The sequence below is a fragment of the Haplochromis burtoni genome, unplaced genomic scaffold (assembly GCF_018398535.1).
Source record: "Haplochromis burtoni strain Fernald_Lab_line unplaced genomic scaffold, NCSU_Asbu1 Contig_147, whole genome shotgun sequence".
NCBI lineage: Eukaryota > Metazoa > Chordata > Actinopteri > Cichliformes > Cichlidae > Haplochromis > Haplochromis burtoni.
The window spans coordinates 879,522-898,819 of NW_024582508.1; the positions used below are offsets into that span (position 1 = coordinate 879,522).

The following is a 19,298-nucleotide window of genomic DNA, read 5'->3' on the forward strand; positions in this document are numbered from 1 at the left end:
TGATGATGATGTGACTGCTGACAGAAACAGCTGGATGAATTGTGACGGCTATCTCATAATGACCAAGGGAAAATGTGCTCAGATTTGTAGCATTTTATTGGCCGTGCCATTTAAAAATCAGAAGATCAACTATATTCTTTAACAAAGTGTGGAGATCGTTTGCGGTGGCACCTCAAATTGGGGTTGGCTGCAACTTGTCTTGAAATGTAACAGCTTCCTAATGTGACATCATTAATCAACTACCCATCAGTTATAAAGTCACAGTGTATATAAGATTTCACTCTGTAGACTTCCATGATGAAACTGTGATGGAGGTATAGATCGGGGGAGGGTAGAAAACCACTTCAACAGCATCAGTGGAAGATAGAAGAAATCTGTGCTGTTAATAAGATAAGATAAGATAAGATAAGATAAGATAAGATAAGATAAGATAAGATAAGATAAGATAAAACTTTATTAATCCCTCGGGTGGGTTCCTCTGGGAAATTCGGTTTCCAAAAGCACAGCACCAACAAAAGTTACAGAGTTACAGAATATATATATACACACACACACACACAACATATGTAAATAAAATATACGAAGGGGATAAATAGAATAAATAGGAATAAAAATAAAAATACAAGTGAATTGCACATTTCAAGTATTGAGGTCTATTGCACTGTTGACTATTAACAAAAAGTATTGCACAAAAGGTATTGCACAGTGAGGTGAAGAGGCACTACAGCTTAGTTGTTCCCCCCTCCTTTGTCCTCCTGTCTCCCCTCCCTCTCCCCTCCAGAGAGGAGTTAAACAGTTTGATGGCGTGTGGGACAAAGGAGTTTTTAAGTCTGTTAGTTCTTGTCTTGGGGAGAAGCAACCTGTCACTGAACAGACTCTTCTGGTTGTTAATGGCCGTGTGCAGAGGATGCCCAGCATTGTCCATAATGTCCATCAGTTTCTTTAATGTCCTTTTCTCTGCCACTGTCACCAGAGTGTCCAGCTTCATGCCGACCACAGAGCTAGCCTTCCTGATCAGTTTCTCCAGCCTGGATGAGTCCTTCTTTGCCCCGTTCTCACTCCCAAAGCGTAACATTTTACGCTAGGTGACAAATCGTCAACATATTACGTTTTCGGCTACCCACCACGTTCCTAAATGACGACCTCGGAAAAAGAGGAAATATGAGAACCGTCTGGACTGAACCTACACATGTTCGCTCTTTTTCTTCAAATCGCTTAGAAACACGCTATTTAACATCATTAAAGTCCTGGTTAAGGTCAGGAATAAGGTTATGGTCAGGGCTAGGGATAAGGTTAGGTTTAGGGCTGGAATACAGGGCTGGAACGTCTATTACCGCGGGAGCGTCATTGCACTGGATTCCAGCCATAACCCGCCGCGTACCATAAGAACGCCGAAGGTCTCCTTTCGCGTTCCTCAGGAACGCCGCGGGACGTGACAAAACGTCGACATGTTACGCCTCGGGAGTGAGAACGCTCTTCTTTGCTGTGCTGCTCCCCCAGCACACCACAGCATAGAAAAGTACTCCAGCAACCCCTGACTGGTAAAACATCCTCAGGAGCTTCCTGCAGATGTTAAAAGACCTCAGCCTCCTGAGGAAGTACAGTCGGCTTTGGGCTTTTTTATACAGGTGCTCTGTGTTGCATGACCAGTCCAGTTTATTGTCCACCCACAGCCCGAGGTACTTGTACTTGTTGACCACCTCCACCTCCTCCCCCTCTATCTGAACCGGCAGTGGATGGAGCAATAACGACCCTCAGTGATGTGACTAAGAGCCCAACACTCATGTTATACAGCCTTAGAAGGTAGAAGATGACTCTTGTAAGGCACACATCTGCCAAACAGTATTTAAAGCATCCTGAGAATGAAAGAATTTCTTGGAAAAACATTGTCGGAATTTTGTTGGCTTTCCAAAAAAGGCAGACATTTCATATTTGCACAAATAACCCGAAGGTATTCCATTGAATTTAATTTTGAACCTCTCTTTCTCAACATTTGAAGTTACTGCTGTTATTGTAGTCAGTGTGACTGGGAATTTGACTGTCTGGCAATTCCCACATGGATGCCAGTTATTTCCATTTCTGCTTACTTCTAAAAAAGGGGCCCATAGGGGCTGAATGCTGATAAGCTCTTGCTGCTGATGTATTTATAGTAGTATCTTATATACACAAAATCATTTACATTTTGTATTTTGTTTTTTCTTGGTAACAATATTTGCATGCTGTTGTGGTTAAGTGGAGTTGTTGAGCTGGAATTAGTTTGCATTTTCTTTGCTTACCAGTTGCCTGTGCTGTCTGAAATAAACATGTTAACTTTTAGATTTATGAGTTTATGTTTCAGTTCCCACGCTCACTAAAAGCCTCAGGGTCTCAGTATTAGACTGGATGATGAAAACCTCACATTATCTGTGCACTGTCTCCAGTCAGGTTAGTGTAACCTGGTATTAACAGTCCACGGAGTGACTTTTTCCAGTCAAGAAATAGTGTGGCACGCAACTCTTCGTATACCAACAGTGACACATAAACAAATAACAGGCAAAGTATGTACCTGTTGAGCACATAAACTCTTGGAAGCACACCGAACACTTCCTGTCCAGCACAAAACAGCACACATGTAGTCAATGTTTAGCCAAATCCCCCTCTATGCCACACACAGAGGAGCGTTTATCAGCAGCTACAAAGCAACACTTTTTCTTGCATTAATAGATAAACATCAAAATGACTGAAAAGAGCAAATATAAGCTAGAAGACTCTTGCAAACACTCACATGGACAGATATGAAAATGTTATTACACTAAATAAAAGACATATTATTCCATGCATGCACAGTAGAATGCGGATGAGCGACGAAGGGAAGCTGTATTCTTCTGGTTCCATAGTGTAGCGGTTATCATTTCTGCTTTACATGCAGAAGGTCCTGGGTTCAAGCCCCAGTGGAGCCACTTACTTTATAGCAGCTGGACAGTGTAGTGGTAAGATACACGCCTGTTCAATTCCCTCCATGCTAAAAACCAGCCCTGGAGAGGCGCAGCCTGCCTGCAGTTCAGGACAGAAGCATTTCACTATATGTTGTACTGTGTAAGTGACAAATAAAAATTTGTATTTGTAACCGCCTCTCTATCAATAATGAGGACCAATAATAAAATGAATACCATGTTTTAATCAGTAAAACTTGACACTAGTATTTGAGCCTATAAGCTTATCAGCAAAGGTGTTTACTCTTATCACAAAGCAAATGAGCCAAAGGCCATTTTCTCTTTAGTCTTTTATAACCACAGGACTCGTCCCCTGTTGGCAATTTTTTATTATTTTTTTAAAAAGCAGTTTTAAGTAAATTTGGATTGATTTTACCTGAAAGCAAGGGCAATTTTTTTTAATGTGGTCCATGTTTGAGTTCTAAAACTGGCAAGCTTTATTAGCAAACTGCATCCATAGACTGCATGAGTGCATCACACAGGCATACATCTGTTACTGCCAAGTCACATATAAATTCACAAAAACTATAATCACACTCCTTAGACTGGTTGCACACTTTAGTCAGCCTCTAGTAGATGGTGGCAGAAAGTCTAACACTGAATCGAACTGAGCATCAGAATAGGAAACTAAGGTGATTTAAGTGACTTCAAACATGGCATGGCTGTTGGTCCCAGACAGGCTGGTCAGATTATTCCAGAAACTGTTGATCTGCTAGGATTTCTAACAGAGCTCAGTTCAGTTCATTTTTATTTCAAACATATACGTTCACCAACATTTCATAATATAATTCCATGCAGTTGTTTGAAAAGTTGTAGGCAGAAGTATATACTTATTTAGCCCTACCCTCTTAGGTTTACGTCTTAATCATTTCCTCATAATCTAAATTTGAACAATAAAAACGTATACAATGCCTTCAACTTAGCACATAACGTCACAAAAATATTTTCTCATATACAATTAAAACTATATTTAGATTTACTGATTTGCAGAAGAAAATAAAAATCACTTTGATTTGATAGGAAGGCAGCAGTAACTGAATTAACCACTGGTTGCAGCAGAAGAGCATCTTTGAACATACAACACATCACACCAAAAACAGACAGGCTACAGCAGCCGGTCGTAGTGTGTGGGGAACATTTTCTTGGCACACTAAAGGGCCCTTAGTACCAATCAAGCATTCTTTAAACACCACAGCCGACCTTGGGTATTGTTGCTAACCATGTCCATCTCTTTGTGACCACACTGTAACCATCTTCTAATGACTGCATCCAGCATATTGCAAGGTTTCAGTATTCTCACAATGGTTTCTTGAACATGACTGAGGGTTCACTGTACTCAGATGGCCTCCATAACCACCAGATTTCATTCCAATAGAGCACCTTTAGGATGCAGTGGAACGGGAGAGTCACATCATGGAAAATGATCAGCTGCCAAAAAAGTATTTGCCAAAAGGTGATTGTAGGAATTTAAACTGTTGTTAATGTTGTGACTTTCCCCCTGTAATCTGTCAAAAAGGGAGAAGGTGCAACAGCCTCATAAATCCAGTTCACTACAGTGCATTTACCAACATAAGCAAAGCTATTAGACATTACAAAAACAAAAGAAATAGAAACATCGGTGTTAGCAAGGATTTGAGTGTAGTGTCCTAGGTTTTCCTCATGAGGGCAGTATAGGAGTTATTTGAGACAAAGTAAACGAAGAAGTGCATGGCGGAAGGAGTTACAGTAGTCACCCTGATGCGGAGAGCAATAATAAACGGCACTGACACGAGTGAGTAGCAAAAACGTACTGCAGGAGATAAAACGGGGAGGTTTAGTTTCTGTCTGGATTCTTGCGCTTCTCTAATTAATGCATGCATTGATGTTTGTAACCCGCTGGCTCCACAGACAAACAGCTCTGTCTAGGACACTTAATGACAACCAACCCGAAGTGCATTCCTTTTCTCTGTGAACTGTAACACACCAGACACTTATGTGCTAATTTCACACTCATTAAAAGACATTCACTCTTATATACTTCGCAAATAATCAAGGTTTTCTAGCTACCATCGCATTCCAGTTTGCCAGACTATCCATTGTCCCAGTGTAAAATGCCCAAAGTCAAGGGATGAAACAAAGCTGATGTATCCCGAATGACAGATGGGACCCCGAAAGTGATTTTACTCGTAACTTGTGTGGTTTGTTCAGTAACAAGTAAAAGTAAAACAAGCAAAGAAAATTAAATTCGACTATTTTCGAATGGAGGCTGGCTCGATTATGAAAACTGGATAATTAAACAGTTTTTTTCGCTTGAAAGACTTGATGTTTAAATTGTGTTTGATGTTGAGCTTTGTGATATTAGTTCTTAAATTGTGAATGCACTGTCGAATAATCTCATCATTTTTTTCTTAAGGCTTAGGATATGTCTGCAGGCTGTGTAAGATGGGTGCTAAGCCATGCAGTGAGAACGGTGTGTGGTGGGAGTCCCGTGTATACGCCACCAGCCTTAAGATTTACAATATGCAGCAAAAGATGTAATATCATCGCTGCCTCTTGGAGACAGTCTGCTTTCTCCACTGAAGTACACAATACAGAACAAACTCCAGCCACGCCAAAGAAGAAAAAGCAAGATCCCCGAGCAAATGCCTCGATCAGCAGCATCGGCCGTAGGATCCCTGAGCGTCAGATACAGGTGATAAGTGCAGCTGGTGAGAACCTGGGCGTCATGCACCGTGCAGACGTCATCAGAATGATGGATGAGGAGGGTCTCAAGTTAGTGCTACTCAGTGAGCACAAAGACCCACCAGTCTACCAGCTGATGAGCGGCAAACAGATCCACGAGGAGCAACTAAAAATGCGGGAGAAGAAGAAAGCGAAAGCAGGTAGATGGTTACCAGATGCTTTTCTCATTGCTCTCTATCCTACTGCCTTCAACCCAGACATTATGTTGAAGGATGTCTAAAATGTATATGAAGGACAGAGGACAGGGGAGGTAAGGCAGAGGAGCTATAATTGAGGATGCTCAGGTGTATCCTTTGCAGAAGTGTTTTCACCTTGAACATATTAGCGAGGCATGGCACACAGCCAGTTCTCTCTCCTTGCATTCCTTCTTTGTCCTCGCTGGGGAAATATGGCTCCAGGAGAGGATGTGAGGAAAGGAACTGGGGATGTACAAACTGAGAAATGAGAAAAGAGGCATTACTTAGGTCAGTTTAAGGACGGTTCAAGAAATAAAGAGTTACATTACACCAAAGTCATGCTCTTTGCTTGAAATTGTCATAGACTTTAGAAAAGTACTTTTGGGATGACAGGTTGACAAGCAGCTGTAAGTCCAAAAATCGTTGTTTTTTCTGCTCCAGTTCCTGTGCAGGTGAAGGAGCTCAGCTTTTCAGGTGGCATAGCGTCTCATGACCTCACCACAAAGCTGAAGCAGGTGGAGAGCTGGCTGGAAAAGAAACACCATGTGAAGATCACTCTGCGGGCAGTACGTCGTGAATCTGCAGTTAACCTGGTGAGGAAGAACGCCTATAAACCTGAGCGAATTCCTTGATTATTCTTTTATTCAGTAAGGGTCTGAGTTGTGACTAATATAACATAACAAATGTATATACATATATGGTTGCAGTGGTTAATCCACCACTATGTCAATTTTCAAATTCATTATTTCACAAAAAAGCGGAGAAATGGGCAAAGCACGCTATTATTTGATTAAGTTGCCAAATTACAATTATTCAATTGTATTGATGAACAAAAAAATTAGTTTTAGAGATTAATTGTTTTGCTTGATTAATTTCTGGCTTCTCAGAGAAGTCCCCTGTGTCGTTTCAAATACAGTAAGGAGCTTATTTAGCAATAAGCTAATGTATTTTTTTTAAATCCCTGTTATTGGTTCAGAAATATTTAGATGTAAGTCTTGCTTAATTACTTAAACAAAACTTTGCACAGCAATTTAGGGCTGTTTATAGCAAAAACATTAAAGTAAAATATGAGTAAGTAAAATCCTCAGTAAAAACTCAGTATTGCTCATATTCCAGTAAAAATTACTTTCGCATTTAGGTTTGTTTTTTTTCTTCCTTAAAAGCTTTTTATGCAGAAACATCTTTGTGTTTTCTTTCCACAGGATGCCACTCTGGAGCAAATCGTGGAACAAATAGAAGTAATGGTGGGATTTGTCTCAAGGCCAAAAGTGATACGTGATGGCCAAGCAGCCGTGTGCATCCTCCGACCGCCTTCAGCAAAGGAACTGTCACAAAAAGGAAAGAACAAGGCTGCAGAAGCACAGCCTGCCAACTCCACTTCAGAGGCCGCTCAGAGTGAAACGTCTCCTGTTGGCAGCACGGACACAACACAAGGGTCCACACAGCACTGATGTGACAGAAATAAAACTTTTTCACAAAAGCAAGTTGGAGTCTGTGCCTACTGCCACAACTTGTTTCATCAATCAGACTTTGTAGTTTAAAAGTTTATAACCCAGGGCATGGAGGTCCCACGGGATACAAGACCAGGCGGTCATGTAACTTTTGGCCAAGTAGACACAAACACAAACGCAAAATTGCTTGACAGAGCCACAAAATGACTGTACAGAAAACTGCAAACAACAAAATAACAGTGAAACATAATGAGATACAAACGCACAAAATGTAGACATACACAAAATATTTCATGTAGGCAGCCACCAAAAGGCAAAATGACTAGAAGCACATGTAAAATAAACACAAAAGTGACAAAAAAGACATCAAAAAGAGACACAAAACGATTCAAAACAGATAAAACATAGCTTTAAACACAAGGTAACAACAAGGTAAACACAAGACTTAAAATAGGAGAAAATGTGTATGAATTAAACAATAAAAATGAAATAATACAGCAAGAAACACTTGCAATAAAAGCAAGATTAAGCAATATGAACAGAGGGCGAAACAAACATAGACAGATAAAAGCAGTGAGAAATGCAGAAATGCAACACAGTAAAAAACAATTATACATCTTATTTGTTGGCCTCCATGTGAGGGGGAAGGCTGTTGTTTTCTAATTATGAATAAATGGATTAAGGGCATTTTTGAGAGGCTGAAACGTGCAGGTTTTGACTTAAAGTTATGTGTACACTGCAGCGTTCCAGATACGGGATGAATCTGCATCTGGATTCATTTATAAGATCTTCTTGAGCAAATCAACATGTCTTCAATGTTTTCTTATTGTGAAGCTATGACGGGAACTTGAAATTAGTTTTTGTAAATGTCTGAGTTTAAAAGTCATTTTAAATTCGCAAAAACTCACTAAAACCATCAACACGACGTGAAGAAATGACTTCATGTCCAAAATCTATATTGAAGTGAGATCAGCTGAAATCAAACTGAGGTCCGGTTGTACCTGTTTCTACCACACGGTAGTGCAGTAAGTCAACGTTGCTTTTGTTTAACCAAGAAATGGTTATTTTATGTTTGAGAGATGGCAGCGTGCAGACAGTGTTTGTTGTCAGACGAGAATAGTGTTAAAAATATGGGATATAACTGGTCTGTGTTAACATGACACAGGCCCATGTTACTGAAAAGTGTCCACTGAAACCACTGCCTGCAATTTTCACCTAACATTTGTAGTTATCGCTGGAATATATATATATATATATATACGATATATATATATATATATATATATATATATATATATATATATATATATATATATATAAAACAAAGACCTCCATCATGGCTGCTCCCTGTCAGACATCCTACAAGTCTTCAGTAAAGTCATGAAGAACATAATCCTTTTAAAAGGGAGAAAAAAATATGTGGAAATCGTTGACACAGTGTACATCAGGTTGGTCTCTTAGGATGTAGTGTACAAGTTTTCTAAGATGTTCACAGCTCAGATAGGAACATACTACATGGTAATACCAGACTTATAAACTGATGAATCTGTCATAGAGTAAAAGGTGTACATTTTATTTATGACGTTTTTAATCAAGATAGAACATATTCTTATCAAAAGCTGCTTTAACAAAGAGGAGCACACCAAACCAGCACCAGTGTCTATCTCTCTCAGCTTTATTCAAGATTGTTTTTGGTAAAAAATAAAAGTAAATTTGGCATACAGATACATTCACTCGTCACGGATAAATGTGTTTGCTTGACTGAAATGTCAGTGCAACACTTTCATCAACACTTATCTCTAACCGCAGAGATACTGCCATGGAATTTTTCTCTAACTAGAATCATACATTTCCTATACATTTAAAAAAAAACTGAAATCGTGAAATCAAAAGAGAGAGAACTTAAAAGCCTCCTTAAGGCCCCAAAAAATAAAATCTTTCCTAGATTGTGTTAGAAAAAAACAAACAAACAAAAAGCAGCTCAACTAGCATGCAAGAGCAACATTTGTCAATAAGCCTCAAGAACTTTGTAGGAGGAGAAAGGTTTAACAAAGTGATAGTCCAGGTTGCCGCAGTGGGGGCACTGCTGGACGTTGCTGTACTCGGAGAAATACTGCATCCCGACTCGAACGTCCACCACCGGTTTCCCGCAGTGCTTACAGTTCAGACGGGCCTGAGGACATACAGGACACAGGTCAGCAAACAAGAGGCTGGAAAGAGGCAAGATATCAGCATGGAGGTTCACTCGTGACTCCCTGGGATCTAAGTGTGACAAAATCATGTTAATTCAAGGGTCCAAGCAGCTTTAAATGGGTCTTTAGATGCAAAAAGTGACGGTGAAACTAGATAACAGACTGGATGCACTTTTACTACTATAATACAATCACTATTTTTAGACTAGCGTAGGTTATCTAGCTATTAGGCTCTTCTTCCATGGAACCAGCTTCCAGTGGATTCAGGAGACAAACACCTTTTTGATAAAGCTTATAGTTAGGACAGGCTCAAACTGGCTGCTAGGGGACTTTCCATGATGCAATGAGCATTTCTCTTCCCCATGTGTTTAGATGCCACTATTTCATGACATTAACGTCAGTCTACTCTCTCCTGTAGTTTGTGTTTTGTATTTTGTCATTCACGGTCTCTCTACGCTCCTGTTTTTCACCTTTTTATTTCGCCTCATGCTCCAATAGTTTGCAGCAGATGGCTGTAGCTCCCTGATCTTGGTTCTGCGGCAGGGTTCTTTCTGTTAAAAAGGGAGTTTTTCGTTTCCTATGTTGCCAAGTTCTTGGTTGTAGGAGATCGTCCGACTTTTGGGGTTTAAAATTGCCTTAACATTTCTAGAGCCTTGGGATAGCTGTTGCTATGAATTGGTAACAAATTAAGCGCTACAATTAGCAAACAAATGCTGTGGGTTTTTTGCTATTTGGTAGATACTTTGTAGATGCAGGTAATGCAATAAAAATATTATACACCATATTCCAAATTATGCAAACATCCAGTTTGTTGTTTTCAGTTAAACTTGTGGATGGTATTGTGTCTCAGGGCTCTTTGGATCACTGATATGAATCTCAGACAGCTTTCATAATTAGGTTGCCAGGCAAGCTCAATTAAAGGAAAACTAGCTAAAAAGGATGTTCCAAATTATTAAGCATACCACAGGTTCCATGCAACATGGGGAAAAAAGGATTTCTCCGCTGCAGAAAAGTGTCAAATAGTAGAATGCTTTGGACAAGGTATGAATACATTCAATACGACACAAAAACTTAAGCGATTATTGTACTGTGAAAAATTTTGTGGCTGATTCAGAGCACAGATGGGTTAATGAGGAAGGTTTCTGCCAGAGAAATTCATCAGATTAAGAGAGCAGCTGTTAAAATGCCATCTCCCACAAGCAGAAATACATCAAGATTCATTTTCAAACAGTCTTCCAAACTAATGGGTGTCGTGCAACCCTGGGTTAAGGTTAGGAATCATGGGGAGAGAGCTGGTAGCCCCCTTTAGGATGCCCAAAGGTGTGAAAATGACCTCTGCAAAATACTGGTATGTAGAGTTTCTTCCTATCGTCATGCATGACAATGCACCATCTCATCCTGCAACGAATACCTCTGTGGCACTGGCTGCTCTGGGCATAAAAGGAGAGAAATTCATGCTGTGGCCCCCATCCTCCCCTGACCTCCACCCTATTGAGAACCTCTGGACCATCCTCAAGCAAAAGATCTATGAGGGTGGGAGGCAGTTCACATCAAAACAGCAGCTGTGGGAGGCTATTCTGACATCTTGCAAAGAAATTCAAGCAGGAACTCTCCAAAAACTCACAAGTTCAATGGATGCAGGACTTGTGAAGGTTATATCAAAAAAGGACTTTTGTTTTTGATAGAAATAGCTTTTGGTTTTTAGTAAATGTGACCTCCTAATACTGCAAATTCAACAAATGACCATTTTCAGTTCTTTACAACCAATAAAATGTTTTGAAACTCTATTGTGCATAATAGTTTAGAACAGTGTTTTTTAAGGTTTGTTTTATTTCTGCAAAAACATGGTTATCATTGGGAGGTATGTTCAATAAAATTTGAATTTGCAAAGCCAAAAACAATCCATTTCCACTAAAAAGCAGGTAAGCGGAGCTTCTATTGAGATTATTTAACCCCAGAAAGGAAGATTTAATAATCCAATTTCAAGTCAGACAAACAAAACTTTATATTAACAACGTGGAGTCAGTAGTTCAGAAAATGAGTTATACGTTGTCTGACTTTTTAAATTGGTATTGAATCATTTAACTTTTGTCAGATCGGTGCTAACAGTTATTTTGGTGTCCATGAGCAAATGTTGGCATCCGCAAGTAACATGGTCACAGCTTTGTAGGAGCTGCAGCTGTTTAATCTCTAGATTTGGTTTAGAGCTTTTTTAATTAACTTTTTGGCTCAAAGTGGCAGAGGAGAAAGCTGTAAACACAACACTGAATTGCTATCACCTCATAAATTGATAACCTTAGCAAACACCTGCTTACACACCCAGCAGAGATAAAGCATCATGTCACTGTACCTATTTGTTGTCAGAAATTACTAATACGGGGAAGGTCTTTGGTTTTTGCTCTTATCTCTTTTGTCTGTCATATTACTCTTCTTCTTCTTTTCTATTTATTTCAGTAGCATGCTCTTCTATGCCCCTCAGTGTTTCTACCTGGCAACACGGTGAAGCAGCCAGTATGTCGTAGGTATACATGGTGCCCAGCTGGTGCCAGCTCCCATCCCAGCGTGACTTGCACTTGATGCAGACAATCTTGTGGACGCCCTCTAGACAGTCCACACAGATGGCGTAGAGGTGCATCAGCCGGCCTGTTGAAAGAACCAAAAGGAATAATTAATCATACATAAAAAAATAAAATAAAACAATAAGCCTCCTCAAAAGTCCACTGTCACATCCCTGCAGTATATACAGACCTTTACGTTGCTTCATGAATGCTTAATATTATTCTTTTTCTTGCTCTGGTGTTTTTCCACTCCACTGCATTATACAGAGTCATTTTATTACCGCCGCCAAGGAGGCTTTTTTTTTTTTGCAGCATTTGTGATATGATGATAGCTCAAAAAGTTTTCAATTAATTAAAAAAAAACCTTTGGACTGGTGTAGAGTGGGGTCATGTTAACAATACATTCAAATTTTACTTCCATCCACTGAGGTCTTCAGGGTTAACTTAATGATTTATTGGTGAAAATTTGTCAAAAAATCAGAAGTGTATTGTCAACATATAAAAAAGTACCATAAAAAGAATTCTAATATAATGTTACATTTGACCTCTGACCTCTTCTTCAAGGTCAGTGGATTGTTCTGAAGGCCAAAGGAACAATAATGCTGCACAAAGCTATTTAAAACAATTTTTTACTTTTATTGTTTGTACTGACGATATAAAGGCATATACTGTAGGGGATGATATATGGGGATTCTAATTATTGTGTTATTTTGGACTTCATAAAATGTCTTGTATCTATACAAGACTATACTTGTAATGGCAAACATTTAGAAAATCATACTGGCATAGATTTTAAATATCACATTATAGTTTTCATCCAAATGTCATGTCACATTTGATCTCTGACCTGACTTTTATGTTTGACATCTTCCTTCCTCTTAAAATGACCCCAAAAATTGTTGCATCTTAAAGTCAGTAAGTTAGAAATATAATGTAGAAATATAATATTATATATTGAGCTCAAGTTATTCGCTTAACATTTACAAATCAATATCCATTACCTACTCCTACATAATGTTTGCGTACTCAAAGTAAACACCTGTCACTCTGCCCTTATGTATTTTTACTGCACTATTCCCTTAAAGGTAAATACAGCCCAGAGAGTGAGCTGTCTTAGCGGAGGCTTGAACTCTCTGAGTGCTTCTTCTTCATGTTTTTGCCACACAGTTCAAGCCTGAGTTATGATTATGTTTTCTGGGGGGTTCTTACTTACTTCTTCTGTTTTAGCTCAAATATAGAAAAGTATCATGGCTAGTATAATTTAACTGAACTCTTTTTTTTTCACATCTGTTGGACACAAATTAAGCTACTCCTTCACCAACATTTAAATTCTGCCTGACAAAAAGCAGCAAAAATGGAATAAATAAGCCTTTCATACTGATGCATATCAAGGACATACATATCAAAGCTTGGAGGCCAGCACATCAAAGAAGCTTCACGCTGATTTACATTCATGTAGGACTGTGCAGAAGCCAGCAGAAAACCTTTCATGTGTATTCACACAGTGAATATTGGGCTTACTGATGGATCAATTTCTCTTTATATAAGGAAAACACAGTTTGAAAACACTTTAAAGGAGCAGGAATGTATAATTGAGCATCATGATGCACTAATAATTTATTTATAACCACTGAGAATATACATTTTTCATGATTAGCGGCAGTCCTGTTGTCGTACTCTGCGGTAGTCTTAACACGGCGGTGACCCTGAGCTCTCAGTGCGCTGCCAATTAGGAAAACATGCAAATACACAAAAACAAATGAAGAACTTAATCTCATGAGTTTGAAAAGGTAGTACAACCAAATACAGAGAACACAACAAGATGATTCACAGATCAGTTTCATTTCCTTTAAAGGTTTAAATATCTTTTTTTACTCTAAATATTCTGATTGCGTGATGTATTACGACTTTATTACATTTGTTTGCTCACTTTTGAGTTTGACTGCCCAAGTCAGAAGCTTAATCACAATAAGGTCTGTGTAAACTTAAAGGTTTCATTCAATTTGCACCACTAAATAAAAATCTGATAGAAAATGGGTGAGGTTAGAAGCCTCTGTTGTACATTTTTCCCTATTCTCCCTGCCCCATGTACAATACACAGGCTGTATATCCTCACCAAATCTGATGTCATTCCCCCCTTTCTCAACTCTCCTGGCGCTATACATTAAAGGCAAAATAAGCTGATGAAACAAATCTTGCGAGGTCCTCTACTTCCGCTATTTTAATCTTCTGTCTATCTTCTAGCCAGGCATTGTAAATACACTTGATTAATTGATGGTTAGCAACCGTGACGACGACTGAAAAAGAACAAGTTCTGACAGATTGCTGTTCAAAATCAGACCACTCAATGCTGAGCGAAATTTCAGAAAACTCAAATAATACATCTCAGACTCTTACATGCATGAATATTTACCTCCACAAATTAAGCACAGGCCTCATTCCATGCAGTTAAAACCATGTCTGACCTTGAAGGTGGCACGGCACATCGTACTCAATCTCATCATGGCGTGAAGGGCTGAGGAACAGCGTCCCATCCACCAAAGGAAACTGCTCAAATACAGGCAGCGCCCGGTGGCACAGTGCACAGTTGACCACGTTTCTCTGGCTCGCACTGAGAGCTGACAGGATGAACCTACAGGGTGGCGACACAGTAAGAAGAACCATCATCAAATCACTTGCACTGAAAGTTCAGGCAGTTCTTCTATGTAGGATATCAGCAGAAATGATTGTGGCACTGCATCTCGTGACCTAAATCAACAATCATTTCTTTGTTTTAATCAGTGCATGCAGTCAAAATTCTGCTAAAAACAGTGATTAAGCCACTCTGTTTACAGGAGGTACAGAATTATAATAGAGGAAGCATGTATGAGGAAAGAAAACCATATCATAGATCCATTTTAAGAAGCTTTTTTTTCTGAATATGAACGATGAACTGTGCAAAAGTCTCTGGCCACCGCTCGTTTCTTTATATTTTGTTAGGAAGATTGGAAATACACACAGTGATTTAGTGAAAGATGTGCAAACATAAATATGTATTTCAACAGTTTGTACAATTCTATCAACCTGTCGCCAATCAGACACTTTCAGGATGATGGATCCAGATGGTAGATCAAAATCTGATACAACTATTCAGCATTTATATTTCCATCGCTTTTAACAAGATCCTCACCACCACTTGGTTTTTCCAGATGGCTGTAGACACAGTGTTTCACCTTCGTCCTGACGTCTTCAGTGCATACAAATTCAAATTTGTATTCATCACTCTTGTGAAGTACCTCAGCCTTCTCTGTGTTTTCCTTCCCTAAGAATGGCTTCTTGACAGCCACCATTCCTTTGAGATCATTTCAGATATCCACGTTTTTAGGCCTGTCACTTCTTTTTTTGACCTCATCTTGTCCATTTTCCTCAATATTTTTAGGCACACACTTCACACCATGCTGTGATATGCCAAGTTTTCAGCTAATAGCTGTTTGTTGTACAAAAGTAATACTTTATGCCTATCAAGCTGCGCTATCTTAGAATTTTTTTATAGATTCAAATAAATAAATTGGAACAAATCATGCTTTTTTGTGACAGTCTGCTAGTAACAAAGATATAATTTAAAAATTTTGTGTTTCTTAAATCGTCTATTGTGTGTAGACACAACTGGGTCACTGGGCTAGATGCCTATTTTAAATTTGAACAAGTCATAGTTCAGTATTAAGCTTAATGAACAAACAAACAAAAGCCTTTCTCTGAAAAAGATTAGGTCTTATCTAAGGATAAGAGGTGGTTTAAGACTTTTGCACAGTACTGCATGTAAATGTATACATGAATGAGTGCTGTGCAAATGCTGTAATTATATTGCAACTTTAACCGCTGTGTGGTTATATGATGTTATAACTGCAAAATGCTGCAGTTACAATATATTAAAACCACATGTGCCACAAGCAGCTGTGAATGTGACGACCTGCTCTGTGTGCAGCCTGCTCGTTCTTTACCTGTACTAAGCACATGAATATAGGACCTGGCCTGTCTGACAGTGACTCACGTGCATTGCATGGGCACATCTGGTAGGTTTAAAAGTTCTGAGTTTTATTTAGCATTTTGATTAAAAAATATGTTTAAAGTTTCAAGATTTGCATGCAAAATAAACATTTCAGATTGATCACTTTCACCGTGTGTTCACTGTGTCGCAAGTTTAGTGTTTAAGAAACGTTGCAAGAAATAGATTTGTTATATTATTTCCCAAAAGCCCTACCTGCGCAGCTCCTCTCCCTGGCCTGCCTGGGCATCATCTTCCATGCGGACGTGGTAGGTGTTGAGCTTGTGGCGCGGGATGTGGGTGAGGAGTTCCGAGAGGTCCAGCCTCCTCAGGAACTGCACCGGGTGAGGGTGGCTACCATCACCCACACTGCCAGAGGTGAGCCGGTGATGAAGCGGGAGGGTAAAGGATAGCTGTAGCGGCAGGACAGACCCTGCATCTAAGTGAGGAGCACCAGCGGCACCGCCAGAGGCTCCCAGGGAGCAGCCTCCGCTCCGACCGAGAGATCCCCCAACCAACAGGTGTTTCCTCTGTGCGTCCATGTGGACGGCTGATTTGAAGAACTCTCCCAGCTGACGGGAACCCCGCATACCTGTTCCCCCACCTCCCGATCCGAGAGCAGCAGTGGGGGAGAAGGTGAAGCCAGTAGGAGGAGACTGTCCCGGGGAGTCACATGGAGATTTCTGAGGAGGCCCAAAAGGTAAAGGCCCTCCTATTGCATATCCCCCTCCTCCTGCTGCTCCACCTCTCTCTGTGGAGTTCTGTCGATCAACTGATTGTCTACGAGGCATCTCCTGACTAGAGGCCCTATTAGCTAGTTTGGCTCCTCCTACAGCCCCTCCAAGTGGTTTGCTTTTCTTGGGCTCTTCAAAAAACCCATCCCCGGACCCTGAAGCCCCTCCGCTGGCTCCAGTCCTGCCTGAGCTCCTTTCCGACGATTTCTTCTTACGCTCATCCTGCATGCGTTTCACCTGGTACCAGTCGGTGTCCTTCTTCAGGTGACCCTGGCCACAGCGGCAGGAGCAGAACCTGAAGGCTAGGTCGTAGCCTTTCTTGGTCCACATGTTTTGTCGGCATTGCTTCTCATTCCAGGACCGCGCACGGCCAATGCAGTTGAACTGGACAAGGATGGAGCTCTCCCACTCGTAGAAACACTGTAGATGCATCCAGTTGCCATAAGGGCAGAGCTCGCTGTTGCAAACAACCCTCTGGCAGTCGTCCTTCTCCAGATCAATGGCACGGCTCAGGCTGCAGCCGAGAGGGGTTGCACACTGGGCCTCTGAATGAACAGAGAGAAGAGAGGAGGGAAAAGAATTTATTTATAACTCAAATTCATAAAAAGTTTAAAAGCTGTGTACAATGTAGATGAAACCAGACCACAATGATTTGTAAATCTCATAAACCCATATCTTATTCACAACAAAGCATACAAAACATATTGAAGGTTTAAACTGAGACAACAAAAGGTGGGGAAAGTACCAAAGAGAAACCCCTGGAGGAACACAACAGGACAGTAACAAGACTGGGTATAAAAAGAGCATCTTTGAGAGTTTCTCAGAAGTAAAAGATGGACAGATGTTCACCACTCTGCAAATAAGTGTGTCTACTGTGTCTGGAACAATTTCAGAATGTTCCTCAACATAAAACTGTGACAAGTGTGAACATCTCATAATGTACAGTACTGAGTATTTTCAAAAGATACAGAGAATTTGTAGAAATCTGTGTGTGGAAGAGACGAGGCTGAAAATCAATATTTGATGACCGTAGTCTTTGCTAAAAACAACCATGTTTCTGCATTAGCTCAGGAACTACCCCAGAAATCATTATTCAGGGATACAGTTCATCATGCCATCCACAAATGCAGGTTTAACCTCTATTTTGCAAAGAAAGAAGCCAAATGTGAACATCTTTTTTTTGCTCATTTTGAGGGTCACCGCACCGGATCATCTTCCTCCAGCTCCCCTTTTCTCAAGCATCTTCTTCTATCACACCAACCTTCTGCATGTCCTCCTTCGCTACATCAATTAATCCTCCTATTTTTCTCCTACCTGGCAGCTCCACATTCAACATCCTTTGTCCAGTATACTCACTATCCCTCTTCTGCAAACCATCTCAGGCTCGCCTCTAAAAGCCAATCTTCAAATGTTATTTTGAAGATTGATATATGACGACATTGATCTACGCCTATCAGATATTTGACAACAAATGTAACCGAGCCAATCAAAATTAGGGTGACTTTGCTCTTTTCAGTCTACAGCCTATTTTATTTCTTTAACTCTTCTAATAAACCTCAAGTACTGCAAACAATAAATCTGTTAATGTAAAATACATAAAATAAAACTAAAATATGAAGATTGGAAATAGCTAAAGTTAAAGATAAATGAATAAAAGTATTAATAAACATTCTGATTTGCTATTTACTGAATTAATATATGTGTAGGCATTATTATTATTTATTTATTTATATTTCCTCCTTATTTACCTTCACTTTGACTCTCCAGCTTATTCGGTTTCCCATTTAATTTTTCAAATAATTCAATTGTTTTAGTTTGGCACCTTTTGTCCTCCAGAGAAAATTCTAATTACAAGTTAACCATTAAACTACAGCATTGTTTAATCCAGTGGTAACTTTTACTATTCATTTACTGCACAAGAGCCTAAGAAGAAGTCTTCAAATTAAGTAAACAAAACAACAGCAAACCCTAGAAGCTAATTTTACTTTCATAAACTGCACTTATGACGCTTTCAGCTTCTTAAAAGCTTTTTCGGTGTCTCGAATTTTTAGAAACTGAAGAGAGTTGTGGGGTTTTCTTTCGCACAAACTGAATACGCCACTTTGTGATTTTTATTATTATTATTTATTTTATTTTAATCAACCATTATGTGCAGCTGAAATACTAAAGGCAACAATTTATTCATGTCTTCAGCACAAATGCATTTTGGGTGACATTTTCCCTCCGATTCTCCATCCTAAGCTTCATCGCAAACAGACACAACATGGGGTGAAAATGTTAAACGGGTGCTTTCGGTGTCCTTGCTGCCTCATCTGCATCTATTTATGAAATTCAAGTAGGCCATCCTGTGAGCAGCTCTATTCGCAGGATGCCAATTCTCAAATCTGGATGTGAATCAAACAAAATGTGGCCACACGGTCTCTATGAGAGGAGTAGCTCATGATAATACACTGTGGGTGTGCGTGGAGGG

The 19,298-nt window shown here is 39.7% G+C and overlaps 2 protein-coding genes and 1 non-coding gene across 3 annotated transcripts in view; 2 read left to right on the top strand and 1 right to left on the bottom strand.

Moving 5' to 3' along the window:
* The first annotated feature begins 2,866 nt into the window (after window positions 1–2,866).
* trnav-uac lies at window positions 2,867–2,939 on the top strand. Its single transcript has one exon. It is a non-coding gene; the product is annotated as a tRNA-Val (tRNA).
* A 1,695-nt stretch (window positions 2,940–4,634) lies between these two features.
* On the top strand, window positions 4,635–7,349 carry mtif3 (mitochondrial translational initiation factor 3). The gene is made up of 4 exons (XM_005931540.2): window positions 4,635–4,743; window positions 5,365–5,833; window positions 6,311–6,462; window positions 7,072–7,349. Exons 2-4 carry the CDS (start codon window positions 5,374–5,376, stop codon window positions 7,318–7,320), a joined length of 861 nt encoding a protein of 286 aa, XP_005931602.1. The 5' UTR covers window positions 4,635–4,743; window positions 5,365–5,373; the 3' UTR covers window positions 7,321–7,349.
* Window positions 7,350–8,636: 1,287 nt separating this feature from the next.
* The window catches only part of heca (hdc homolog, cell cycle regulator), a 12,712-nt gene continuing 2,050 nt past the window's right edge, over window positions 8,637–19,298 (bottom strand). Inside the window, exons 2-5 of the mRNA XM_005931537.3 lie at window positions 16,311–17,373; window positions 14,536–14,702; window positions 12,001–12,155; window positions 8,637–9,493 (exon numbers count right to left, since the gene is read on the bottom strand). Coding sequence (XP_005931599.1) covers window positions 9,329–9,493; window positions 12,001–12,155; window positions 14,536–14,702; window positions 16,311–17,373 — 1,550 coding nt within the window. The 3' untranslated portion in view covers window positions 8,637–9,328. The remainder of the gene's footprint in view (window positions 9,494–12,000; window positions 12,156–14,535; window positions 14,703–16,310; window positions 17,374–19,298) is intronic.

Excerpts from the sequence above, each read along its gene's own strand:
- mtif3 (XM_005931540.2), top strand. The coding sequence starts at position 5,374 with ATGTCTGCAGGCTGTGTAAGATGGGTGCTAAGCCATGCAGTGAGAACG. Across the intron at positions 5,834-6,310 it reads GAAGAAGAAAGCGAAAGCAG|TTCCTGTGCAGGTGAAGGAG; the intron begins GTAGATGGTTAC and ends TTTCTGCTCCAG. Across the intron at positions 6,463-7,071 it reads GTGAATCTGCAGTTAACCTG|GATGCCACTCTGGAGCAAAT; the intron begins GTGAGGAAGAAC and ends TTCTTTCCACAG.